General features: G+C 53.7%; 3 protein-coding genes across 10 annotated transcripts in view; 1 reads left to right on the forward strand and 2 right to left on the reverse strand.

The window, feature by feature from the left end:
• Positions 1-12,600, reverse strand: part of SMARCB1 (SWI/SNF related BAF chromatin remodeling complex subunit B1) — a 44,024-nt gene extending 31,424 nt beyond the window's left edge. The window contains exons 1-5 of one of the 4 annotated variants that reach the window (XM_078335379.1): positions 12,302-12,600; positions 10,539-10,731; positions 8,501-8,612; positions 6,645-6,774; positions 475-612 (exon numbers count right to left, since the gene is read on the reverse strand). In XM_078335379.1, coding sequence (XP_078191505.1) covers positions 475-612; positions 6,645-6,774; positions 8,501-8,594 — 362 coding nt within the window. In that variant the 5' untranslated portion in view covers positions 8,595-8,612; positions 10,539-10,731; positions 12,302-12,600. Of the gene's footprint in view, positions 1-474; positions 613-6,644; positions 6,775-8,473; positions 8,613-10,538; positions 10,732-12,301 lie in introns of all 4 variants that reach the window. The other 3 variants (XM_078335373.1, XM_002763480.7, XM_002763481.7) reach the window with 3 other exon arrangements.
• On the forward strand, positions 12,212-24,813 carry LOC128929697 (uncharacterized). Of its 3 annotated transcripts, XM_078335769.1 has the most exons (6): positions 12,212-14,318; positions 15,791-16,434; positions 16,524-16,698; positions 17,513-17,634; positions 19,817-19,913; positions 21,081-23,336. In XM_078335769.1, exons 3-6 carry the CDS (start codon positions 16,647-16,649, stop codon positions 21,161-21,163), a joined length of 354 nt encoding a protein of 117 aa, XP_078191895.1. In that variant the 5' UTR covers positions 12,212-14,318; positions 15,791-16,434; positions 16,524-16,646; the 3' UTR covers positions 21,164-23,336. The 3 variants fall into 3 exon arrangements, with proteins under 3 accessions (XP_078191895.1, XP_078191894.1, XP_078191893.1); XM_078335768.1 differs by adding an exon at positions 23,399-24,813 and having other exon boundaries at positions 12,212-16,698; positions 21,081-21,176; XM_078335767.1 differs by having other exon boundaries at positions 12,212-16,698.
• Positions 14,172-24,948, reverse strand: MMP11 (matrix metallopeptidase 11). Of its 3 annotated transcripts, XM_035301636.3 has the most exons (8): positions 24,807-24,948; positions 19,079-19,308; positions 18,233-18,376; positions 18,020-18,153; positions 17,321-17,562; positions 17,013-17,229; positions 15,956-16,213; positions 14,172-15,060 (listed from the first exon to the last, which is right to left on the reverse strand). In XM_035301636.3, the coding sequence occupies exons 1-8, from the start codon at positions 24,924-24,926 to the stop codon at positions 14,927-14,929; spliced, it is 1,479 nt and encodes a 492-aa protein (XP_035157527.2). In that variant the 5' UTR covers positions 24,927-24,948; the 3' UTR covers positions 14,172-14,926. The 3 variants fall into 3 exon arrangements, with proteins under 3 accessions (XP_035157527.2, XP_035157564.2, XP_035157468.2); XM_035301673.3 differs by lacking the exon at positions 15,956-16,213; XM_035301577.3 differs by having other exon boundaries at positions 14,172-16,213.
• Positions 24,949-26,311: the final 1,363 nt, after the last annotated feature.

Genomic DNA, 26,311 nt, shown 5'->3' on the forward strand with positions numbered 1-26,311 from the left:
TGGGAGGGAAGGAAGGATGAATGATGGAAGGAAGGAAAGAGGAAAGGAAAGGGGAGGAGGGAGAACGGAGCTGAGCATCAGCAGAGGGAACTGCAGGGCAGGAGATCTAGGCGTTCTGACAGCAGTGAGGGTGTTCTAAGGTCTGAGGCAGGGTGAGAGTGGGGCAGAGTGCGGTGGTGGCAGCACCAGGCCGTGAGAAACTGAGAGCAGAGAAAGGGCCCAAGGACTGTGCCCCTAGAACTCCATTTGAGGGGCCAGGGAGGTGAGGAGGACACGGTAAGGTGACAGCAGGCAGAGCCAGGGAGACTGCAGATGGAAGTAAGGGAAACAGCAGTTCAAAGAGGAGGAGGTACTGCAGCATTATGGGGAGCACAAGGTCAAAGCACAGTGTTTTTCTGGGGAGGAGGGAACTGAAATCTGCTGGAAAACTAAGGTGGAATCAGTATGGAGAGTGAGCCAGCAACATATCCGCACCAAAGGGGGAAGGTTCTCTTCTTGTCCCGGCCCATGCGGTTCCTGTTGATGGTCGTGGAGCATGGCACGGCGTCCAGATGGTGGGAGCTATTGGGCAGGGTGGGCACCCACTGGCTGTTCCTCTTGGCCTTCTGTTCCCTGGGGAGATACAAGAAAAGTCCCCCTATCAGTCTAGGAGCCTGATCCTGCCTACAAGCATCAACTCACGCTCAGAGGATGCCCACTGTACCTCCGTCAGGCTCAAGGCTCCTGTGGGAGTTGTCTGTGCACCTGATTTTGCAGGGGCCTGCTCCCCAAGCTGTCATCAGATGATAGAGGTACATGGGCAAGGGTGAAGGTATGGAGGGGCACCAGACACAGCCCAACATGCAAGTCGGCTGCTACCCCACGACTGTGGTGTGCTGCACTATGAACCGGGCATGGCTCCATGGAAGCACTTCCTGGATGCAGGGAAGTGGCACAAGGAGGAGGCATCCCAGAGGGGTGGACAACAGAGCAGAGCCTTAGACACTGAGTCAGGGTTCCCTTGGGGGAGGGGCATGGGCAGCAGCAGGGAGAGACCGAGGGGCAGTACAGGGAGGAGGATCCCAGGGAGGGGGCCGATCACAGGTCTCACCTGCTCCATAAGATGACTTTACTCAGCAGGTGGCTGGGAATCCTCAGGGTTTTGAAGGAGGAGACGTGATCAGCCTGTGATTTTAGACATGCTGGCCAACCCAAAATACACTAGGCAAGGCCTCTGGCCTCTAAGCTTCCAGAGAAGTGAGAAGATGGGTTGATAAATACCTTCCAGAGGTGACATCCAAAGTAATTTAAATAATACATGTCCCATTAAGAGTTTGATCTTTTCTCCCAAATTCCAGGTTGCTTTTACTACTAAGTATCAAAAGCACCAGGCGCAGTGGCTCACACCAGTAACTCCAGCACTTTGGGAGGTCAAGGTGGGAGGATCACCTGAGATCAAGAGTTTAAAATGGGGCCACGCACGGTGGCTCACACTTGAAATCCCAGCTTTGGGAGCCTGAGGTCAGAAGATCAAAACCTGAGGTCAGAAGATCAAGACCAGCCTAGCCAACATGGTGAAACACCTGTCTCTACTAAAAATACAAAAATTAGCCAGGTGTGGTGGTAGGCACCTGTAATCTCAGCTACTCAGGAGGCTGAGGCAGGAGAATTGCTTGAACCAGGGAGGGGGAAGTTGCAGTGAGCCAAGATGACATCATTGCACTTCAGTGACAAGAGCTGGGTGACAAGAGCGAAACTCCATCTCAAAAAAAAACAAAACAAAACAAAAAAACACAGTTCAATAGCAGCCTGGCCAACATGGTGAAACCTCAACTCTACCAAAAATACAAAAATTAGCCAGGCATGGTGGCACATGTCTGTAATCCAGCTACTCAGGAGGCATGAGAATCACTTGAACCCAGGAGGCAGAGGGTACAGTGAGCCGAGATCATGACACTGCACTCTAACCTGGGAGAGAGAGCAACACCCTATCTTGGGGGCGGGGGGGGGGGGGGGAAGCTATTTTAAACTAAGGCTCCAGGGATGGCTGAGACAAATGAGAGCATTTGGTACCCGCTGTGCTCTGTGAGTTCCTGTTTTCCCTGGCAAGGCTGTGAGCAGGAGCAGGCAGCAACTGTGTATCACTTCCCTGTGTGGCCCCAACACCTGCGCAACCGCTTCTGCGACAACTACTCAACAGTTCAGAGCAAGCGATGACAAACGTTTGACGATGTCCTCTAAAGAGGAACCCCAGAAGACAGCATAAAGGTCCTTCCCCTTTCCAGGGGGTGGGGGAGGGCAGAAGCAATGGCCAAGACCTGCCTGGACTCTGGGCCCTCTGACTCTTTTCCCTTCTAAAGTGGGGGTCACTTACACATCTGATGCTAAGGCCGGGACTAATCATTGATTGCTGGTAGGGAGAGGGAGAGTTTTGTAGTACTCAATTTGGGGAACATGGAATCAGTTTGGGCAGGGACTAAGAGAGGGGACAGCAAGAAAAGGGTCCCCACTATAGCCTATCTGGGTCATGGTTCCTAATCCTGGCCACTCAGATTCAAAGAGCGCAATTTTTTTTTAAAGTTTAATTTTATAGAGATGGGGTCTCACTATGTTGCTCAGGCTGGTCTCAAACTCCTGGTCTCAAGCAATCCTCCCACCTTGGCCTCCCAAAGTGCTGAGAGTACAGGTGTGTGTCACCAAACCTGACCCCAGAATGCAAAAATTTAAGTAGCACATTCCTGAGCCCTACCCAGGTGGAGTGACTTCCCACCTCTGAGGAGGGGCCCAAGAAGACGGGTTCTTTGCTGTAATCCCAGCACTTTGGGAGGCCGAGCTGGGTGGATCACCTGAGGTCAGGAGTTCGAGACCAGCCTGGCCAACGTAGTAAAACCCATCTCTACTAAAACTACAAAAAATGAGCTAGCTGTGGTGGCAGGCATCTGTAATTCCAGCTACTTGGGAGGCTGATGCAGGGAAATGGCTTGAAACTGGGAGGCAGAGGTTGCAGTGAGCTGAGATCCCGCCACTGAACTCCAGCCTGGGTGACAGAGCAAAACTCCAACTAAAAAATTAAATAAATAAACTTTCCTTCCATTGCAATCCCAGGATCCCTGAGAGAGGGCGCCGAGCCTCTGCTCGAATTGCCCAGTGACAGGATGGGGAGGGTGCCAGTCCCCTTACCAGGCTGACTGAGTAGTGTGGAGCCAGCCAAAGCCACTTTCCTCAAACCTCTGCCAGGCCTCACCCGTGGAGACCTGACCTCCAGGGTAACAGGATTCCACTCCTGCAGCTGCTCCTCACATGACATGATCACCATGAAACTGTTTTATCGCCCCATAAAAGATTCCCAGCTGACGTGTGCAGAATTAAAGTGCCGTCCATATGTATACGATTTCCTTCTGCAACTTCCCTGGGAAGGTCAAGCCATTCTTATGTTCTTACCACATCCCTTGGGGGGAAAAAGAATCTGCAAAGCACACATCTATAACACTGGCAAGCCTGGAGGCATGCCACCTTTCTTTGGGGGAAATCATAAAAAAGAAATGATTTTCCATAGCCACATCACTCTGAACAATAATCCTTTTTCTCCCTTAATGCTCCTTCGGCTTTGTGCAGAGAAATGTGTACTTTCTTGAGAGCTGAATGCACAAGGTAGACGGGTACAATCTTGTTTTCTGCACGTCTCACCCACAGGAGCCCTGTCTCGGGTCACTGCAGAATCTACTTAATTACACCATGTATGGGTCACACCTTTGTCCATTGAAGTGGCTGACCATCACTTACCTAGGCTTTCCTTAAGTCTGGATACTTTAGCGACTCCATATTCTCCAGTTATTCACAATGCTACAAATAATCTCTGTATATATAGTGGGTTAATCTCTGTATATACAATCAAGAACCCTCCTGCCTTGACGTCCCAAAGTGCTGAGATTCATTTTGTTCTTTAAAAATGTTTCTTTGGGACAAATTCCCAAAGGTGATATTAATGGGCCATATAACAAAAAAGTTTGACATCAGGATGCTTTATAAAAAGAGCACCCCCGGCAGGGCACGGTGGCTCACACCTGTAATGCCAGCACTTTGGGAGGCTGAGGCAGGCGGGTCATCTGAGGTCTGGAGTTCAAGACCAGCCTAGGCAACATGGTGAAACCCCATCTCTACTAAAAATACAAAAAAATTAGCTGAGCATGGTGGTGTGCGCCTGTAATCCCAGCTTTTCAAGAGGCTGAGGCAGGAGAATTGCTTCAACCCAGGAGGCGGAGGTTGCAGTGAGCCAAGATCGTGCCATTGCACTCCAGCCTGGGTGACAAGAGTGAAAGCTCTGTCTCAAAAAAAAAAAAAAAAACACCCTCAGCACATATGGATGCAACTCTATCACACCTTCCCCAGTTTCTTACATTATCAGTTTTTTGAGTTTTTTTTTTTTTGTTGTTGTTGTTGTTTTTGAGACGCAGTCTTGCTCTGTTACCCAGGCTGAATTGCGGTGGTGCAATCTCAGCTCACTGCAACCTCCACCTCCCGGGTTCAAGCGATTCTTCTGCCTCAGCCTCCTGAGTAGCTGAGACTACAGGCGAGCACCACCAGGCCTGGCTAATTTTTGTATTTTTAGTAGAGATGGGGTTTCACTACATTATAGGCATGAGCTACTGCCTCCCAGCCAGTTTTTTGTTTTATGCTTGGAATTTTTATTTATTTATTTGAGAGACAGGGTGTCATTCTGTTATCCAGGCTAGAGTAGAGTGGTGTGGGCTGGGTACAGTGGATCACACCTGTAATCCCAGCACTTTGGGAGGCCAAGGTGGGCGGATTGTGAGGTCAGGAGTTCAAGACCAGCTGGCCAATATGGTGAAACCCTATCTCTACTAATAATACAAAAATTAGCCAGGCATGGTGGCAAGTGCCTGTAGTCCCAGCTACTCAGGAGGCTGAGGCAGGAAAATAGCTTGATCCGGGAAGTGGAGGCTGCAGTGAGCTGAGATTGCACCACTGCACTCCAGCCTGGGCAACAGAGCAAGATTCCATCTCAAAAAAAAAAAAGAGTAGAGTGGTGTGATCACCACAACCGGCTAGTTTTTTTAACTTTCAGTACAGACAAGGTCTCACTGTGTTGCTCAGGATTGCCTCCTAGGCAACATAGTTAACTCCTGGGTTCAAGTGACCCTCCTGCCTTGACTTCCAAAAGTGCTGAGATTACAGGCATAAGCCACCATGCCCAGTCTTATGCTTGAGATTTTTGATATTACACATGAATGCAAATTCCTCCCATGTTTGCTTGTACTTCAATGTATAGACCATCTTTTACCTCTTTGTTGGGATATCCAAGTTTGTTGCATAAATCGAGATGTACAGATACAACATCATAATTTTCCAATTACTTGTCTTTTTAATTTTTTTTTTTTTTAGATGAAGTTTCGCTGTTGTTACCCAGACTGGAGTGCAATGGTACGATCTTGGCTCACCGCAACCTCCGCCTCCTGGGTTCAGGCAATTCTCCTGCCTCAGCCTCCCGAGTAGCTGGGACTACAGGCATGCACCACCATGCCCAGCTAATTTTTATATTTTTAGTAGAGACGGGGTTTCACCTTGTTGACTAGGATGGTCTTGATCTCTTGACCTCGTGATCCACCCACCTCGGCCTCCCAAAGTGCTGGGATTATAGGCGTGAGCCACCTCGCCTGGCCTTCTCTTTTTAATTATTATGGTAAATACTCTTCTAAAGGTTCTAAGTTTTGTTTGTTGTTGGTGGTTGGTGCTTTGTTTGTTTCTGAGATGGAGTTTCACTCTTGTTGCCCAGGCTGAAGTGCAATGGCACGATCTAGAAGCTTACTGCAACCTCCACCTCCCGGTTTCAAGCGATTCTCCTGCCTCAGCCTCCCAAGTAGCTGGGATTACAGGCATATGCCACCATGCCCGGCTAATTCTGTATTTTTAGTAGAGACAGGGTTTCTTCATGTTGGTCAGGCTGGTCTCAAACTCCCAACCTCAGGTGATCCGCCCACCTTGGCCTCTCAGTGCTGGGATTATAGGCATGCACCAACGCGCCTGGCCAGGTTCTAAGTTTGTATACGTTCAAATCTATTATTTGTTTCTTTTGCGAGTTTATGCAAGCCACTAATTTTTCTGACAAATTATTCCCACTAATTTGTTTTTTAAGAGATGAGGTTTTGCTGTGTTGCCCCAGGCTTGTGAACTCCTGGCCTCAAGCAATGCCTCAGCCTTCCAAAGAGCTGGGATCACAAGCGTGAGCCACTGTGCCCCACGAGTCTCACTTTCCAAGCATTCATAACTGTTTCCAGAATCCAGGACTTGGCTTACATTTCTTAGAAATTTCAATGATACTGAAGAAGCTTATAAACCTGGCTAAGAAAATGCATGAGCACAGAGGAAACTGTTAAAAAGTGTTTCAATACAAAAATTAGCCAGGCATGGTGGCAGGTGCCTGTAATCCCAGCTACTCAGGAGGTTGAAGCAGGAGAACTGCTTGAAGTTGGGATGCAGAAGTGAGCCAAGATCGTGCCACTGCACTCCAGAGACTCCGTCTCAAAAAAAAAAAAAAAAAAAAAAAAAAAAAGGTGTTTTGATTAAACTTCAACCCGAGCAGTTCTTGAGTCTGAGAAAAGACCTCACAGGTGTCCCCAGAGATGCCCTGGCCAGGAACGCATTACCTGAGGTAGGTGGGGGGCTCCGTGCTGATAGACACAGCCTTGTACTTCTCATCGTTGCCATCCAGAATCTCTTCCACTTCCGAGGCTTTTAACAGGGTCACACTGGTGGCTAGGGTTGTGTATCCGTGATCTGTAACAGAGAGACGTCACTGGGTCACTCTGCTGGTGGCGGTGGCACGCAGCAGCCAGCCAAGTGGACGCAGCACATCAAGGTCCTCGCATGCGGGAGGTGGGAAAAGCAAGGTGTCAAACTTACTACTGCCAAATGCGGGCCTCTTCCAAAAGGGCAATCTGGACTGAGTGCTTTACTTCCAAGTCCTACTGGGTAGAGCCTTCAATGGGACTGATCTGGACTAATCTGCCCCAGGACCACTGGCTCAGGGGCATAGGGAAGTGCTCAGGGCAGCACCAACTACTACAATACAGCACAGCCAGCAGGGACACTCGACTCCAGAACATATTCTCTTGGTCCTCACTCAGAGGAAAAGAAAAGCCCCAGAGTAACACCCCAGTGGGAAGAGGTCTGACACCACCACAATCCACAACACGATGCAAGGTGGGGAGATGGAATGGAAGATGGAAGAATACTTTTCTTTTAAAACAAGAGCCCAGAGAGTTGGAAAGAGCTGCTTCACACCAAACACGAATTTCCATCCCCAAGCCGGTCCAGACGTGCTGCCTGGAAAGCAGGACAGATTCTAGGTGGCTAGACCCCTGGCTCTTCTGGGGATCCTCCATCAAGAATTGCTACCTGTTTGCGGACCCAGCCTGGCTTCTCCTGGAGAAATCAATCACTTATGGAGAAGGTATCTCCCAAGACTTAGCCCAGGGACTTGCAGAGGGAGAATCAAAGCTGGGGACTCACTGTTAGCAACTGATGCTCTGCTGGGGGAGGAGGGGGAACAAAAAGGAAACTGTTTTAAGCAAGTGAGTGGAAATGGCATAGCAGCAGATCAAAAAGAAGCTCCGGCTCCTGCATTAAAAGAACCACTACTTTCCCACAGTGGAGAAAACCACAGCAGCACCTACAGACACAAACACACAGGACAGGACAGACTAGGAAGCACTGCACCTACGAAGCATTGCTCACGTGCTCACAGACACACCCAGGTCCAAGGCAGCTCTCTACAAGGTGCCATTGCCATGTGGGAGGCAGTTTCGCCACCTGGCAAAGGGCGTGCTGTGTCCATGCCCCAATGTCTCCATGGGAGTATCTCCCATGGAGCCCCCAGAGTGTCTGAAGCACCCTTTTACCCTGCACAGAGCTGCCGTGACCCAAAGCCCACTTGTTTCACTAGTGTCGGGTGGCTCAACTAGCAAGCCCCAGGCACACGCGGGCCACCAGGAGCAGGGACATGCACATGAGCTCTAGCACACTGGCTGCCAGGATGAAGTGCTATGGGATGGATGTGCTCTAGGGTGCAAGCGTGAAAGCCCCAGAGGGGAGTGGGAGCTGGGGCCACCACCCGCCACTTGGGCTGCATGGAAGATGATTATGGCGACACACCCACGGCAGATGGCAGAGCATCGCAGCATTCCTAAAACGTTTTGAGACCAATATGTCTTCACAGCACCTGCTAGTGTCCTGGCCCCGGCCCACTCACGTACCCACTGGCCCTGCTGGAAATACCTGATGGTGGACCACCAGCAATGGCTCCCTGGAGCTGCTTCCTCACCTGGAGTGCTCACAGGGCGGCCCGCCCCTGGGATGCTCCCTGCCCGACTAAGGCCAAAGCTGCAGTGAAGACACTCTGGAGTGAAAACGTTTTATCTTCATGACATAAGCGAGTGGTTTTGAAACAGGTTTACAAACCCTCGTGAAGACGCACCCTTAGTGTTAGGTTTTGTTTTTTTACCATGTGACGATGCAACTATTTTCTTCCTCTCCTCCACAGTGGCTAGTCGCCTCCAGAGTGAGGGGTATCTCTTGTACAGAGAACCTCGGAACATACGGAGGTAGTTTCCCACCTATGAGTAAAGCAAGAAGGCTCATTATGAGGGTCACAGCGCCACAGGGAAGGGGAGGGTCCTGGCACAGACTGCATCAAGCAACAGACAAACAGGCCTCGAGGTGGCCCCCAGGCGCCAAGTTTTTGGCGGCATTAAACATATTCTGCTGAAGCCTAGGGTTCAAGAGCAGTGCACAGCTGGCCAGCATGTGTGAGCATCCTGACAACAGAACCAAGCTCTGAAAGGTCTGGCCAGATGCCTGAGAGGGAGACCCCCAGAGCTTAGCAAGAAGCCCATAGTGATTTTGATTTTGGACTAAGGATCTCTGGCATTTTCCAGAAATGCAAGGCCTCTGTGACCTTCTTTTATCTTAAGGATGAGACTTTGATATTTTTACAATGTAATAAACACCAAAAGGTCTTTTAATTTTAGACAGATGCCAGATAATTTCCCCCATGGCCTGTGTTGCTTTGTTTAGTAACAAAACCCAAACCAGGGACACCAAAGGAATTTTCCAAAGGGTTTACAAAGCACTTATTGGCAATCACCAGACTGCTATATAAATCATCACTGACCCAAACAATGGCTTCAGTTCGCTTGTACCAATACTGAAAGTGTGACTTCCTTAAGGAAAATAAATCTAGTCCTCAAGTTATTATGAGGGCACCCTATTGTCTCACTGACTTTTCAAGTATGATCACTGCAGAGTCACAGTACAGGGGGGTGACCAGTAGACAGGGTGCCAGGTGCTGGCTCCATCTTTAACCAGGGATCACTTCCTGTTTTCTGGGTCTCTTTACTCATCTGCGAAATGCTCGGCAACCCTGATTTACACCCCATGAAGGACCACTTCTATTATTTTTCCCATTTTATCTACCCAACATAGTATATATTTTTAATTTTTAAATTTATTTTTAACTATCATTATTATTTTCGAGATAGGGTCTTGCTCTGTCACCCAGGCTGGAGTACAGTGGTGCGATCATAGCTCACTGCAGCCTTGAACTCCCCAGCTCAAGCAATCCTCCTGTCTCAGCCTCCTGAGTAGCTGGGACTATAGCTGCGCACCACCATGACCGGCTAATTTTGTACTTTTTGTAGACATGGGGTTTTACCATGTTGCCCAGGCTGGTCTTGAACTCCTGGGCTCATCCTTAGCTTCTTGCTAAGCTCTGGGGGCCATCCATCCACTACTGTACCTGGAGCTACTGATTTCAATAGAGCTCTGACCTTGAACCCTTGCCTAAACTCCAAAGGTCTGATGATTAAGTCAGGCCCAAGAGAACAAACTGCCTCTCCATCTGAGTCTCTCATAGGCTGGGCCTCAGGAAGACTATTCTTACTGGGAAGCCCAGGAGTGAAGGGGGCTGAAAAACAAGACTGTAATTAGCTTTCCAGAAACTAAAATGTGCTTTGGGGAAGATCCTGGAAACCATTTAGTCTAAGCATCACATTTTACACATGAGAAACGTGACACGAAGGCAGAGCAGGGCTGGAACCAGGCCTCCCAAGGTTCTTCCCACTTGGCCACTTACAGCTTCTCAATTTGCTCCAATTAATAAATGAAAGCTTTCTTTTAAAGTGTCACCCACTCTGAGCCAAACTAACTACTTTTATACCCATTAGATCAGGTAAACAACTCGCCTAGTATCACATGATGAAACTCAACACCTTTTGCATCCTGCAGTTAGGCAGGTGTCTACTGGCCAATGAGGACAATGCTGAACTGCGGCACAAGGACAGGCAATGGCTCCATCTCCCCAGCACTGCCATCTTCGAACAGTTGCAATTCAAGTGACAACGTGAAAATTTTATTGCATCCTTCACTTTTTGTTTTATAAAAATTGATGGAGGCCAGCTACAGTGGCTCACACCTATAATCCCAGCACTTTGGGAGGCTGAGGTGGGCAGATCGCTTGAACGTCTGAATTTTTTAAGACCAACCTGGGCAATATGGTGAAACCCGATCTTTACTAAAAATGTAAAAATTAGCCAGGCGTGATGGTGTGTGCCGTAGTCCCAGATGCTTGAGAGACTGAGGTGGGAGGATGGCTTGAGCCCGGGAGGTGGAGGTTGCAGAGAGCTGAGATTGCACCACTCCACTCCAGCCTGAGTGACAGAGTCAGACGTTGTTCCCCTCAAAAAAAAAAAAAAAAAAAAAGGTGGAGAAATGCTAACACTAAAGTTCTGATGCTATTGACCTTACTCTCACCCATGGGACTCAGCGTGACCATCTTGAGGCTTCATTCCTTCATGCTATGCTCAATTGTGAAGGCAAAAACCCACAAGTTTAAAAAGTATGAATGGGCTGAGTGTGAGCGTGGTGGCTCACACCTGAAATTCTGGCACTTTAAGAGGCTGAGGTACAAGGATCACTTGAGCCCAGGAGTTCAAGACCAGCCTGGGCAACACAGCAAAACCCCATCTCTACAAAAAAAACACAAAAATTAGCCGGGCATGGTGATGTACACCTGTAGTCCCAACTACTTGGGAGGCTGAGGCAGGAGGATCACTTGACCCCAGGAAGTCAAGGCTGCAGTGAGCTGAGATGCACCACTGTACCAAAGCCTGGGCAACAGAGTGAGACCTTTTTTCTAAAATAAAGTAAGATAAAAACTATTAATAAGGCCAGGCATAGTGGCTCACTCACGCCTGTAATCCCAGAACTTGGGGAGGCCGGGGCGGGTGGATCATGAGGTCAGGAGTTCCAGACCAGCCTGGCCAACGTGATGAAACCCTGTCTCTACTAAAAACACAAAAACTAGGCGGGCGTGGTTGCAGACGCTTGTAATCCCAGCTACTCAGGAGGCTGAGGCAGGGAACTGCTTGAACCTGGGAAGCGGAGGTTGCAGTGAACCAAGATCGTACCACTGCACTCCATCCTGGTGACAGAGCGAGACTCTGTCTCAAAAATAAATAAACAAATGACAAAAAACAAGAACCTAATATATTTGGCATAAACACCCGTTTAATTGCCAATTGAAGGTTTTTCCAACGTCAGTCAATCAGTTGATGCAACAAAATACTGCCACTCTACTTAAGGATTAAAGATCCTTGTTCTCCTGCCCCTGTAATAATTCAGAATCAGTTCACAGATATGGAAAATGTCAATTGCTTCAGAATTGCTCAAAGAATCAGCTTAGGCATGGGGCCTTTACCCACCCAAAAGCAAACATCTCCCTCCGATCTGTTTCTTCACTAGTAAACAAAGGTCAAAACACCTCTACTGCCCACCTAAGAAGCAACAAACAAACACAATAGGGATGAGCCCTCACTAAGCCCGGGAGTTTTCAGCCTGCCATTTCAGGATCCCACAAGTGGCAATGTGGGGAGGGGTGCACGTGAAATTTACGACATCTAAAAAGAGTCAAAGGCAGCAGTGCGGTCCCCCAAGCGTCTCAGGGGCTAACCCAACATTCCACTTCTTTGAGTCTGGCTGGAAACCAACCCAGCAGGGAACTAATGGAACCACTCGCGGCGCCATAAAGCCCTGGCAGCATTGCAGGCGGCAGACCTCGGCGAAATGGGTAAAGAAACCCAGATAGATGAGGGGGCGGGGCCACGCCCACAGGTCACGCCCCACAGTCCGGAGCGCGCGCGCGCCCGCCCGCCCCGATGAATGGAGACGCCCGCTTTCGGCGCACGGGCCCGCCCTGGGGCTCCCGCGGGGCCGAGCCCGGGGAGGGCGAGGACGCGCCGCAGGCTACCTCGGAGCCGATCATGTAGAACTCGCCGTCATCCTCCAGCTGGAACTTCACGGGCTTCTGCCCGAAGGTCTTGCTCAGCGCCATCATCATCATTGCGGCGGCAGAGACGGGCGGCCGGAGCCGGTCTGCGAGGGATCCGGAGGGCTGGGGTGGGGCCTGGGCGTGGCCGGCGAGTGCCAGGCCAAGGGAAGCCGAAGCCAGAAGGCGAAATGCGCACCGGGCCGGGTACCGGCGCCTCAGCCGGGTTCCTCAGCCGCCGCCACCGCAGACGACGACCAGGCCGCCCTCAGTGCGCAGGCGCTGGCGTTGACGCTGACGCGCGCGCCGCCGCTGAAACAAAAGGCCGGGAGCGCCTCCGCGGACTTCTTAAAGGAGCCACGGCTAATTTCTCTTCCTCCCAGGCTGCCTCCCAAGTCGTGGTGTAGAAAGGAAAGCTTCTCACGGACAAAAATAGCCACTGCTTTCCCAGTCTTACAGCCAGGACTGGAACGGAGCCCAGGGGAAAAGAAACGAAGTGAGGTTTGAAGGAGAAGGACCTAATATCTGGAAGCCTGAGTGGTCTGGGCACGTTTGGACACCAGGCTCGTGCCTTAGCTTCCCAACCCCTGAAACAGGCAATGCAACTGAGCAGATAGGCGGGCCCCTAGGAACAGATATCCCAGTTCCCGGCCTACGGCTGTTTCTGCAGCTGTGGAGGTGGGCAAAATGACAACAGCGGATAAGGACTGGCAATATTCAAAGGCCCAGATGGTATTTGGTTTGGCTGGTGCATCAGATGAGCATGGGAGGGAAGGGACACTTTCCACCTCCATTCCTTTGCTTACCTGAGCCCTGCAGTGGGACGGGAAACCAGGCTCAGTCTCTTGGCTCCTACCGCCCGAAGCTAGTGAAACTAAAAGTCTCAAAGCAATCATGTATCTGATTGAATAATCCAGTGAGTAAAAAAGTGGCCCACCACTGATGATTTCATACGGTTCAGTCTACTGAAATTGCAGCTGTGGTTGGGCACAGTGGCTCATGCCTGTAATCCCAACTCTTTAGGAGGCCAAGGCAGAGAGCATCACTTAAAGCCAGGAGTTTAAAACCAGACTGGACAATACACCAAGTCCCTGTCTCTACAAAAATTTTAAAATAAATAAGCTGGGTGTGGCGTGGTGCTGTGCGCCTGTAGCCCCAGCTGCTTCGGAAGTGGAGAGGGGAAGATCCCTTGAGCCTAGGAGTTCAAGGTTATAGTGAGCTGATTGTACCACTGCACTCCAGCCTGGGCAACAAAGGAAGAACCTGTCTCTCTTTAAAAAAAAAAAAATGCAACTATGATAAATGCTGTTATGAAGACACATGTGGAGTTGGAAGGTAGGAGGCAACCCTCCCAAGTAGCTGAGAAGAGATGGGGTTTCACCATGTTGACTAGGCTGGTCTCAAACTCCTGACCTCAGGTGATCCACCCACCTCGGCCTCCCAAAGAGCTGGGATTTCAGGCACGAGCCACTGCACCTGGCCACATCCTTTTTTTCAACACTTTTTTTCCCACCCGAGATTAGTTGAGTTTATGGATGCAGAAACCACAGCTATGTATGGAAGGCTGACTGTGTTTCACGAGGGGCTGGGCTGTGGCGGGAGCAGATAAAATGACCACCATTCTGGAGGATGAACGGAGGGGACAAGTAGGAAAGTGCGGAGCCAGTTGACAAGCCACTGTAGCAAAATGTGATGTAATGGAGCAAAAGGAGCCCTGAGCACTGTGCCCAGCCCCAAGGGCCAGAGGGTTGGGTTGGGGGACTGTGACCCTGGCTCCCAGGATAGTGCTGGACAGCGGCCATGCCTCCTGATCCTGGCTGAACATTCACAAAAAGAGACCAAGCAGGCAAAGTAGAAAACAACTGTGTTTAATGACAGTCCTCAGTTTAAAAAAAAAAAAAAGGCTTTGTACACACTGTACACATATTTACAATGGCTTTGGAGGATAGCAGTGCTACAATAAGGGCTTCAGGAGGATTCGGCCTGGGACAGGATTGAGGTATGTTGCAGCCTCCAAGGCCCAGGGTCTCCTGCAGGAAGAATCCCCCTCCCCAGTTAACTGTGAACTCTTTGGCCTGGATTCTGGAGAACAGATTTCCAGGATTGTCAGCTAGAAGTCAGACAGATGCAAACACCTACCCAGAGCTGACCTCAGGAAACGGCCCTGCCCTACGGCCCAGTTGCTCGGCCAGGGCTGAAGGCCAGCACCTTGCTTCGGTGCCAGCCCCTGGCAGGAACCTCACAACAGGGATAGAGCAAGGACACTCCAGTGCCCCCAGCCCTGCCATGGTACTACCCTGAGGGACAGGGATAGAGACAGGGCAGCCAGGTTTGCCAGGACCTGCATAACTGGCCCAAGACTGCCCTTCCTCTTAAGTCATGCCAAAGCCTCCCTGCCCAGTCTGAGACGGTCGCTGGCAGGTAACCACGACCTGCGTGGCCCTCCCTGCAGTTGTCATGGTGGTTGTACCCCACCCTATCCCCCCTGAGGAGACATGGGCTCAGTCCCATGTCTGGTGCCTATAGCCGCAAAGATGGCCATGGGTCTCTAGCCTAATATCCGTGGCCTGGCAGGGGTCAGCACCCCTGAGGGCATCCAAGCCATGGTCAGAGGAAAGTGTTGGCAGGCTCGGCACAGCCGAAGAAATCGGGACCCACGAGACGGGGGAAGCCTTCCAGAGCCTTCACCTTCACAGGGTCAAACTTCCAGTAGAGGCGGCCACGCAGGAAGTAGGCATAGCCTGAAAAGAGAATGCAGTCAAGCCTGGGCAAGTGGACACTGGGCCCTACCCCTGCCTGTCAGGCTGTGCCAGGGAAGAGCACTAAGGGAGGGCTGCGTGGGCAGGCCTTGGCCACTGCTGAGTTCCTTGAGGATGGAGAGTCCAGGGCCAACCTTTCAGAATCTCTCTTCCCTCTAGGGAGCCCTTCTGCCTGCCCCAGAGGCTGGGCTAGGTTAGTACTCAGCCTGACAGGTACCCAGAGCCTCAGAGGTCCCACCTCTCAGGAAAGCAAGTCCTGTTGCCCCCACCACCCTCCACATCACGCTCTCCTGCACCCACTAGCCAGGCTATTGATGGGCATCCTGGAGTCCTGGAGCTGGAGGCTACCCTAGGATAGCTCTCCCAGCGGGTCTGATGTGGGAGAAGGAAGACAGAAGAGGGGCCCAGCAGCAGAGGGAGTACTGGACTTTGAGTCCTGGCCCTCTGTGGTTGTGGGAGACTGGGTGGGTAAGTGGTTAGGAGCAGGGACCACCAGGGTGGAAGGCCAGGTTAGGTGCCTCAGGGCCTAAGCCTATTTGCGCCTCCAGAAACTGAGTTGACAACAGGTATCACATCAGAGGGCTGTTCTAGGAACTGGATGAGACCACTAAGGAGCTTAGAGCATTGTTGGCCCTCAGTGCACAGCAGTTGATTGTTCTACTAGCTGTGGCTGAGGAACCAGGGTAAGACCTTGCCCCTCTCTGACCCTCAGTCTCCTCATCTGCAACAAAGAATATAGCACCACCCAGCCACCAAGAGGAGGGCAGATGGCGCTGGACAAAGGACCTGTAATGAAGAGCCGGGCTTCCTGTTGCAGGCATGTGGGACATGAGTCTGCTGCACCCACTTCCCACCAGCTGCCCCTCCCCCAACACACCATCAGCATCCTGGAAGGCAGCGTCAATCTCAGAAGGTACCCCTCGCCAGTCAGTGGCCCTGCGGGGCACAGGACTGTCTACACGCCGGGTGCTGGGGTGGAAACGCCAGTAGTCCCTGCCTCGGAAGAAGTAGATCTTGTTCTTCTCAGGACCCCAGACCAAGGCAGCATGGACCGGGGACCTCACCAGGCCCAGCTCGGTGAGGGGTGCAGGGCCCAGGACTGGCTTCTCACCGTCGTATACCCAGTACTGAGCACCTGCCGAAGAGGGAAGGCTGCAAGGACCTGCCCAGCCACCACTGCCATGCCCAGCCATGGTGGACCTGCTTGGTCACCACCACAGACTCTCCCAGCCTCAGTTTCTTCATTAGTAAAACATGTGGGCCAATAATGCCTGCTCAGCACCCCACCCACGGAGGGAAGTGGGAGGCGTGGGATAAGCTAGGGCAGTGAATGCTCTGTAAATTGTGCACAGAAAGGTAAGGTTCCTCTCTGCCTGGGCTCCTGCTCCTTCCACTGGCATTTGGCTGTGACAAATGCCTGCTGACCACTCTCTGGGCCTCTGCAGGCTGGGCTGCCCTGGAACCCACGCAACTTTCCCATGCTATGCCTTCATTTGTGAAGTCCCTGGCATCTGCAATGCTCTAGGCTCTCTACTCTGCCAGTTGAAGATGGAAATCCCAGCTCTGGGATGACAGACCCGGATCGGTTTCCTGTCCTGCCTCTTCCTAGCTGTACTCTGGGTGAGTCATTTCACTGCCTCTGAGCCCCAGAGGCCTCATCTCTAGAACCCTGCCCCATGGGTAGCTTTGAGGGTTGAATGCACCAACACGCTGCCCCACCTTGCAATCCGTTCCACACTACTAGCTCAAGAGCCGCCTCCGGGAGCCTCCTAGCTGTGCCTGAGGAATGAGCCACACTCTCTCCCTTGGCCCCCAGGGAGGGAACCTCTCCCCGACCACTGTATCCCTGAGAATCCATCTGTCTGTCCCTGCCCTTGGCCATGACATTCCTGGCTCTGGGAAGTCTCTCAAACAGATCCTCAACCCCCACTCACCTTGAAAGAACCAAATGTGGCCCTGGGCATCCTCAAAGGCAGCATCCACAGGGCTGGGCAGTCCCTGCCAGTGGCGAGAGGCCAATGCCGGGTAGCCGGGCTGCAGCTGGCCCCCACGCAGGCGCCACACAAAGCCCGCTTTGAAGAAGAAGAGCTCGCCTCGGATGGTGGCAACCGCGTCAAAGGAGGCTTCACAGGCATCTGGTGGGGCTTCCGGCTGTAGGGGGAGAGAGGAACACATGCCGAGGGCACATGTTACAGCCACAGTGGCCAGCAGAGGAGTGGGGGAACTGCGGACAGGGCCTCACCTCCAGCGGTGCAATCTCATTGGTGTCTATCCCAGCCTGGGGGCCCAGGGCTGGGGTCCTGGAGGAGACAGTGGGCCGGGGCTGGCCATATAGGTGTTGGATGCCCCTGCGGTCATCTGGGCTGAGACTCAGTGGGTAGCGAAAGGTGTAGAAGGCAGACATCAGGGCCTTGGCTTCTTTTGTGTGTTGCAGCCCCAGGACGTGGCCAAATTCATGGGCTGCCACCTGTAGCAGGTCAGTGCCTGGAAAAGGGAGGTGGCTCAGCAACCCCCGAACCTTCTGCTCAGGACAGGACACCCAGCTCCAGGACCTTGGTGAGTCCCCATTCTCTTTTTTAAATTATTTTTATTTTTTGAGTTGGAGTCCCACTCTGTTGCCTAGGCTATAGGGCAGTGGCGCAATCTCGGCTCACTGCAGCCTCCAACTCCTAGGTTCAAGTGATTTTCCTGCCTCAGCCTCCCGATTAGCTGGGACTACAAGTGTTTGCCACTGTGCCCAGCTGATTTTTTGTATTTTTAGTAGAGACGGGGTTTCACCACGTTAGCCAGGATGGTCCCAATCTCCTGACCTCGTGATCCACCCGCCTCGCCCTCACAGAGTGCTGGGATTACAGGCGTGAGCCACCGTGTCCGGCTGGCAAGTCCCCAATATCTATGATCTTCTGTTGCCCCATCTGGAAAAGGGGTCCCCAGCCCATACCCTGGTCATCCCCGATAGTCCAGGTCTCATCATAGTCGAAGTGGACGTCCCCTTCTCTGTGGGTCTTAGGGAAGAAGGCATGGGCCAGGATGCCCCCAGGCCCGTCAAACGGCAGGTTGTCCCCATGCCAGTACCTACAGATGGGTGGGGGCGGGGTCAGTGACTGCTGGCAGGTGGGGCTGTTCCTGGAGGGGTCCCAGGCTGCCCATTCACCTGGCAAAGTCAATCATGATGTCAGCATGGCCCTCATGAACCTCAGTGAAGGTGAGTGGTGTCACGTCGCTCCACACCCTTAGGGCCTCTGCCATCGTCTGCCGCACCTGCTCCTGCACCAGCTGCCATGGAAACCGGAGGATCCTGGAGGGAGATGGAGGGGCCTGGGCCTCAGGGCAGGAATAGACCCTCATGGCTGAGGCATCAGGATGCTTGGTGGGTGTGTGAACACTTGGGACACAGGCCAGGTGTGCTCTGGGCCTCAGCTTCAGTGCACTGGTCTCCCTGGCCACAGAGGCACATGTGTATGTGGTTTGCTCATACTCAGGCAGTGTCTGCATTCAGTGGAAAGAACCAGGACCAGGGGTCCCGAGACCCCCATCCTAGACCTGACAGTGCCACTCACTGTGGGGAGACCTTGGCTCCTTAAGCCTCCATTGGTTCCCAGGCCCCCACCTAGGAAATTCTGAAGACCCCAGTCTCAGCTCCAGTGCTATGTGACACCAACCCATTCTTCACTCCCAGGCTGGGTCCCTACCCACAAGATGTGTGAGACCCGGATTCCCCATCACCTGCCCAGGGTCCTCTCAAGTCACCCAATGACATGCCCACTTTTGCATGATGACAGAGGCACTGCCCCTCTGCTGAGGGAGGGTCTCCGTAGGTGTGTGTGTCTGAGTTGGGGCTTCAGGGTGTTTGCCCATAGATGGCCTCCCTGGGGTTCAGCAGGCACACAGTTCTGTTAGACATGAAGATCTAGCCCTGGTCTGTGTCTCAAGTGGCAGCTGTCCGGCTCACCCGCGGGCACACAGCTTGCATCCTAGTGTCCTGCTCCCAGGCCCCTACCTGTAGGTGAGGTCCGTCTTCTCCCAGTGCCCGCCAGACAGCACAAACCTCTTCTGTCGGTTGCGGGCACTCAGCCCATCGGGTTGGTCAGGCACACCGCAGCGGGGAGGCCTATGGCTGCTGGCAGGCCGGGAGGCCTCCTGCATGGCAGGAGCAAGTGCCAGACTACTGGACAGGGCTGCATGCCAGGGCTGCAGCCCCCTCCTCTCAGCATGGCGGTGGTGGGCATTCTAGAGAGGAGAGATGACATGAGGGTCTGGTCAGGGCTAAGGTTCGCATGGCCCACAGTTAGAGGCGTGGCCCGTCAGCACACCCACATGCAACCCCCGCCCACTGTGTGGCTGGGCAAATGGGGAGGGAAGGGGCCCCGGCACGTGGCAGGGCCCTTTGGCATCTGGCTGGCTCTCTGGTTTCCTGGCACCTTGTTCCAAGGCGTTAAGCTGTCCCCCACCTCCTGGAGGGCCCTGGGCTGCCTGTCACCTACTCTAGCTACTTAGGCCAATGAGGTCTGGGGTGGGGGCACACTGGGACTGGCTATGAGCCACACACTCCAGGAATGGGCCTCAAAAAGCTTCCTCCAAGGGAACACCAGGCGAGCTCCTCCTGCTCCCCACAGAAACTTGCTTCCAGCTCCCTTTCTTCCTGTGTCTGCTAAGTTCAGATACACCTGGGTCACCCCCCATGCTGCTGTCCCTGGTCCCCGTCATGTGAACAGGCTCCACCCTCTCTCCTGCCCAGGATTCCCCTACTTCCTCCCCATCATGGAGCGAGCAGTGTGGCCTAAGTCGGTATGACCTGACTGCTGGGGATGACACTGATTTGTGGACTGGACAAGGTGAGGCATATACAGCACCTAGCACAGGCCCAGCACCCAGGAGGGCACCTGGCCACTGAGGCCTGGCTTCTAGCAGAGGCGGTTTTGCTCACACCCCACCAGGGCTAGGAGTATGGTATGAGCTGGATCTGTGATCTGCCTGCCCTCTTCAAGTGGGGAGGGTGGGGACAGTTACTAGACAGTTACTAAACTGTCCCCACCCGCCAAAGCCCCTGGACCTCAGATGATGATTCAGACCTGAGCTACATCCTCCTACCCTCTGTAAGTCTCCAGGGCAGAAGTTATAGCTCTTGTGCATGAGAAAAGCAGAAGCTCAGCGAGGTTGGGAGACCCTGCAAAGTCACCCAGCAAGGTGTGGCAAGGCAAGGCCAGGACCCTGGCAGCCCAGACCTAAGCCTAAGGCCTGGCTCTGGACACAGCACAGAGGCCAAGTCTCCTTCCTGCACTGGAGGAGAGGGATGGAGCTGTACTGTTTGCTGAGAGGCTCAGCACCTGGCTGGGCTGGGCCACTGCAGCCTCCCGACAGCCATATTTGGGCCAGGAGCTTGGCCACTCAGGCCCCGCCTCACCCTCAGCCTTTGGCAACAGTCCCAGACTCCAGACACCCCAGGGATCTGATCAGCATCCCAGCACTCCCTGCTCCCAACCCCAGAGCTGGGGAGTCAAGAACACCCCACCATGAAGGGGAGCCTTCTGAACATGGAGGCTATGGAACTACTAAGGGGGTGAGGCCTGCAGCAGCTGCCCCCTCAGTTTCCGAGCTTGCTTATTGCATAGTTACCTGCCAGAGCGCAGTCTCACTGAGTCATGGGTTCCGGCTGATTCTGGCCTTATCGTTTTTTTTGTTGTTGTTGTTTTGTTTTTTTGAGACAGAGTTTCGCTCTTGTTGCCCAGGCTGGAGTGCAGTGGCACGATCTTGGCTCACCGCAAACTCCATCTCCCCGGTTCAAGCGATTTTTCAGCCTCTGCCTCCCAAGTAACTGGGATGCCTGGCTAACTTTTGTATTTTTAGTAGAGATGGGGTTTTGCCATGTTGGTCAGGCTGGTCTTGAACTCCTGAACTCAGGTGATCCACTTGTCTCAGCCTCCCAAAGTGTTGCGATTACAGCCGTGAGCCACTGCAGCTGGCCTGGGCCTATTATTAATAAGTACTTATCACTGTTTCAGGCGACAACCTTGGCAACAGCTCCATGGACTTGCTCTTAGCCAACTCCACCATCATCAACCCCAATGGGCCTCGGAGGAGTTAAGCAGCTTGTTCAGGTAACAGCTGGCAGGCAGCAGACTGTGCTCACAGCCCACCCGGCTCCCTTCTCCCTCTGCTCTGCTTTGCAGGGGTTGAGACACCCTTCCCCCTGGAGCAGGGACCCAGGCTGGCCTCACCTTGGGGACAGAAGAGAAGGAACTCAAAATTATTCAGCACCTGCTACCTCCTGAGCACTTGGCAGGCAGGTTCATTGTGCTTCCAATACCCACCAGGGAGGTGGAGATGCTACATATCCAAGTTCTCCTATGGAGGACATGGGCTGACACATGGGCCTGCCCCCTCCTCCTGACCACACTGCCCCCTTGACCTACAGAAGAAACAGATGCCTTTCCCCAGCTTGGCAGGGGTATGAAGACCCTCCCTGGAAAGGGCAGAGCTGTACTGTCCCCTGGCAGCTCCAAACAGCCTAGAGCCCAGCCTGCCAGCTCTGTCTACGCCCATGGCCATAAATCTCCTCTCTCCTCTTCCCTCCAGTGAGGCCTGGTACAGACAGCCATGGAGGGAATGACATGGACATGCCCCACCCCCTCCACTGTCCCTTCCTATCCTTCCCCCATGAGGTACCCAGTCCATGCCCAAAGCCCTAGATCATAACAGACTTAGCGTAGCAAAAAGAGCCAGCCACTGAGCTTCAGAGGGCCTCGTTCTATGCCATGGAGACTCTAGACAAGTCACCTTCCTCTCTCGGCCTCAATTTTCCTATCTGTCAAATGGGGATGGTGTTGCAGCAAAGGACTACATGACATTCTTCTGAAATGCCTGTTGCAGCGGCTGGCACAGAGAAGCACCTCTTACCTGGCCCTGTTCCTTGTCCCCTCCCATGCTTGGGAATCTATGCTTGCCAGTCCTATTGCTACCATCACCCACCCGCCCTCCCGCTCCCCAGCAAAATCTCTGGGCTTTAAATGGTAGAACAGAAGTCAAAGCTAGAAGAGAGCTTTCAGGCCTTGAGAAGAAAAGTGCCTTGTGCAGGGTCTTCTGGCATATCAAGGCCTCTTCTCCATGTCCATGTCTCGTTCATTAAATTCATAGAAAGTGAGTGAGCAGGAGAGGCTAGAAACGAGGCCTCTAGCTAGTGAGGTTGTTTTTAGAGCCCATGAGCTCTTGGCCTCAGTTTCTCCATGGCTGGGATGGGACACACACTCTTTGCCTCATGCCAGATGCCCTAACTACAAGGCCTGGCGTGAAGTAGCTTGCTACTTGTGAGACAGGTGAGCTTGGTCTTCCCGGGGCTCGGGATTCAGTGAGGTCAGCTGGCAGATATAGGCCACTCCTGGCCTCATCTACACCTCTGGGGAGTTTGCGAACAGGCAGCTCCCCCATTTCCCAGAGGATGAGACAGAGCCCAGAGAGGTCAAGGACTTTGCCCAGGATCACACAGCAAGTCATGCAAGAACTGGGCCTAGATCTGGGGCTCATGCCTCCCACCTCCAGAGCTTCCTCCTGTCTCCCTAGCTCTTGGCTTTTCTCCAAAACCCACTTTCCCAAGAAGCATTTCTGCTTTAGTGCATTCCCTCTGTCTCGGCCAGTAGCCTCCCTTTGCTTGCCCTGTGGTGGGTTCTTAGCTTACTCGGCCCCACCCTCCTCTGGCAGGCACCAAACCTCAGCCTCAGACACAGTCAAGGAATTTCTCAGCTGACCCAGTGTCCTGGCAGAGCTGAGACTCAGAGTCACCCCCACCCTGGGGGTCAACTTGCAATCCCGAATATGGGAGGCACCAGATAGAGGGGAGATAAGGGAGGACTCCAGGCTGCCAGGAAGGCACTGGGGAAGGCCGGACTAGCTGTGCCCTTTTCTGGGTCTCAGTTTGCAGGCGGTCCAGTGAGTATAATTAATCATAGTTATGCCTTCTGATGTCAGTGGGAGGCGGGCCTTCAAAGAGGGCACTTGTTAGGCTACGGAGGAAAGTGAGAGCATCACCATGCAGGTATGTAGCATCACACCCCTGTGAGGCTCAGAGAGGTCAAGAAACCTGCCCAACTCACACAGCCAGTTGGCAAGCAGGGAGATCTCCCTGAAGCTTCCACCTAATCTTCCTATTCTCACCCCTCTCCTGCTGGCTCCAGAAGGGACGGTCGATGGAGCTGCAGGGCTTCCATCAACCCTGAAAGCTGGGAACTGGGCTGAATAAATATTTACAGAGCTCTCTGGCCCGCTGAAGGCAGCCTAGCAATAAATATATCAGAGGTGACCCCAAATGCTCCCTGCATGTTTGCAGAGTGACAGACCACAGTCCAGCTCAGACCCCACCCCAAGCTGGCCCCCAGCTCCAGCGCTGACTGTGCACAAGTGTCAAAGTGGCAGCTACAGATGGCAGTGTCTCCAGTGTGCCTGGCATCACCTCATTGCTCAGCAGTGGGCACAGCAGTAGGTACTGTTGCCCCCTCCTACCCTCACCCCCATTAGAGATGGAGTGGGTGAGATTCTGAGGCACAGGAGGGTTCACCCAGGGTCACATGGTTCAAACCCACATCTCTCCAGTTTCCAAACCTGTGGGTTCAACGGCTACCCACAGTGATTCCTGACTCTGTCCCAAGTCCTAGGGGACCAAGAGGGGCAGGTAAAGAGGCAGGACTCCAGACTGAAATGGTCCCATCCACTCTACCCCACCCATCCCATCCCTTTCTGCACCCATAGCCAGCATAGGACAAGGCTGCCCAGGGCAGAGCCGGAGTGGCTGGACAGAGGGTCCCAGCATGGCCAGGCCTCCCTCCTCACCAGACCGGTCCCAAGACTTCTGCCGGTCACCCCCTCCTGTTCCCTTCCCTGCAGGAGCTGTCTGGATGCCTCCACTGTGGGGTGGAGCTGCCCAGGCACCCAAGGAGCTGTGGACCCACATTGGCCCAGGCTGGGACTGGTGCCCAGAGGTGCCCCAGAGTAGGGGCAACTTTTGGGACACATGCAAGCTGTCAGGCACACTCCATGGTAGTCCCTGCTCTCCTCACTCTGCTGTCCTCTCTTACCTGGGCTTTCTTCTCTCCTAAGCACATATTTTTTCCCTTTCCTTTCCCTGCTTCTTTCTGACAGCCACCTCTCAGTCACACACACACTGCACTTACACTATTTCATACTCGTGTGCTCCTGGCTCCAAGCCTCCCGAAGCTGCTGCCGGCAAGTGCCCGCGGGGGACAGCTCCAGGCTCGGACCCCATTTCCCAGAGCACAGCGCCGCCCTCCCCAGCTCTCCCTTTGTCCTCCATCCCATCGCACACCTGGAGGTGTGCTAACTGCGGCCACACACCTGCAGGCTGACACCTGCCTGGGATCTGCTCGGCTTTGTCCCTGCGATGCATAGGGGCCCCTGTAACCACTCCCTCTGCTACCTCCCCCAACGCATACTCCAGCACCCGCAGCTGGAGCTCGAGGGGCAGATCCCCACGCTGGGAGCAAGCGTGAGTCCAGCGTGGAGTCCCCACCGGCCCAAGCGATGCGGGCGCCGACTCTCTACACCCCCAGGGAACGGAAGCTCGCTGTCTGTCACGCCCACAGGGAACCAGAAAGTGTTTCGGGTACCGGGCGCAAGAGTCCACCCGGGGCGCCCCCTTGGGTCCAGATCCGCCGCTGGGCCCAGCCCGCGTGCCCGGCGCCCCCTCGGCGAGGAGCGGCCGGCGGGTGGCGGGCACTCACCAGCGGCCGAGCCCGGGCCAGCAGCAGCGGCGGCTGGAGCAGCAGCAGCAGCAGCAGCAGCAGCAACGGGAGCAGGAGGGCGCGCGAGGTCGCGCTGCGGTGCCAGGAGGCCGGAGCCATCCGCCCCGGGGCTGCTGGGCTTGCTGGGACGCACGGGGCCACCGCCCCTTATAGCCTCCGCCCCAACCCCCGGCCCGCCCCGGCCCCGCCCCACCCCCCCCACCCCCCGCCGCCTTTTGTTCTAAACTCTCCTAGCAGTCCCGGCCGGGGTGAGGGAGGTGGACAGGGAGGGCACAGACCGGCGGGGTCGATAGCCTGAGGCAGGGTCCTGCCCCAGGTCTGGCCAAGTCCCTGTCTGGTGCTGGGTGACCCTGGCCAAACCCGTGCTGCTCCAGGCCTCAGTTTCTCCGCTGGGTGGTGGGCGTCCAAAGCCTTAGACTTGGCTAGAGTCTGACAGGAGTCGGGTTTCAAGGGTCCCATCCCTACCCTCACCTTTGGAAAGCACATCCCACTGAATCTCCTTGGTGGCCTGACCTCTGACCTCTGCTACAGGTGGTCCTACCCACAAGCAAATTATCCCACCCCTCAGAGCCTCAACGGATTTTCTGTAAGATGACACCATAGACCCTGTGAGGAAAGGGATATTTTATTTATTGTTATTATTATTATTATTTTTGAGACACTGTCCCGCTCTGTCTCCCAGGCTAGAGTGCAGTGGCAGGATCTCCACTCACTGCAACCTCCGCTTCCCAGGTTCAAGAGATTCTCCTGCCTCAGCCTTCCATGTGCCATCATGCCTGGCTAATTTTTGTATTTTTAGTAGAGACAGGGTTTCTCCATGTTGCCCAGGCTGGTCTCGAACTCCTGACCTCGAGTGATCTGCCTGCGTTGGCCTCCCAAAGTGCTGGGATTACAGGCGTGAGCCACCGTGCTCGACCAGGAAAGGGATGTCAAAATGTACCCCAGGGGAAAGTGTGGCACATGGCAGGGACTGGCCAGTCCTTCAGTTTGGGGCAGACCAAAGTTTACAGATAGGGAACTGAGGCTCCAGAAGGGAGGGGCCAGGCTTCTCCATACCAGCAGGCAAATGGAGGGGTCAGGAGGTCCTCTAGCTGGTTAGCTGGGGGGAAGATGCCATCAGAAGGCTGTGGGAGGTGTCTGAGTGGAGTACTGGGCCCCTAGGGTGTCCCCTGGTCAGGGCCTCAGAAGCCCTTGCAGACCCGAGACTTAAAGAAAGGAGGTAAGAATCAACGGAGGGAGTGTGTCCACATTCTGGAAGGGATCCTCCAGTCTCATCCCTGATTTTTGGCGTTACCCAATCCTGCTGTACACCCCCTGAAACGATGAAGGGCCTCACCACCTCACCAGGTGATCTGCTCCATCATGGGTGGCCCTGCAGAACCAAGATCTAGGCAGTGGCTCCCATCCTGGCAGACAGGGCTCTGAGCTACTCTAAGGTGAGGCTGTTATCAGGAAGCCTGAGCCAAGAAAGGGAAGCAGGTGGG

The sequence above is a fragment of the Callithrix jacchus genome, chromosome 1 (assembly GCF_049354715.1).
Source record: "Callithrix jacchus isolate 240 chromosome 1, calJac240_pri, whole genome shotgun sequence".
NCBI classification, from domain to species: domain Eukaryota; kingdom Metazoa; phylum Chordata; class Mammalia; order Primates; family Cebidae; genus Callithrix; species Callithrix jacchus.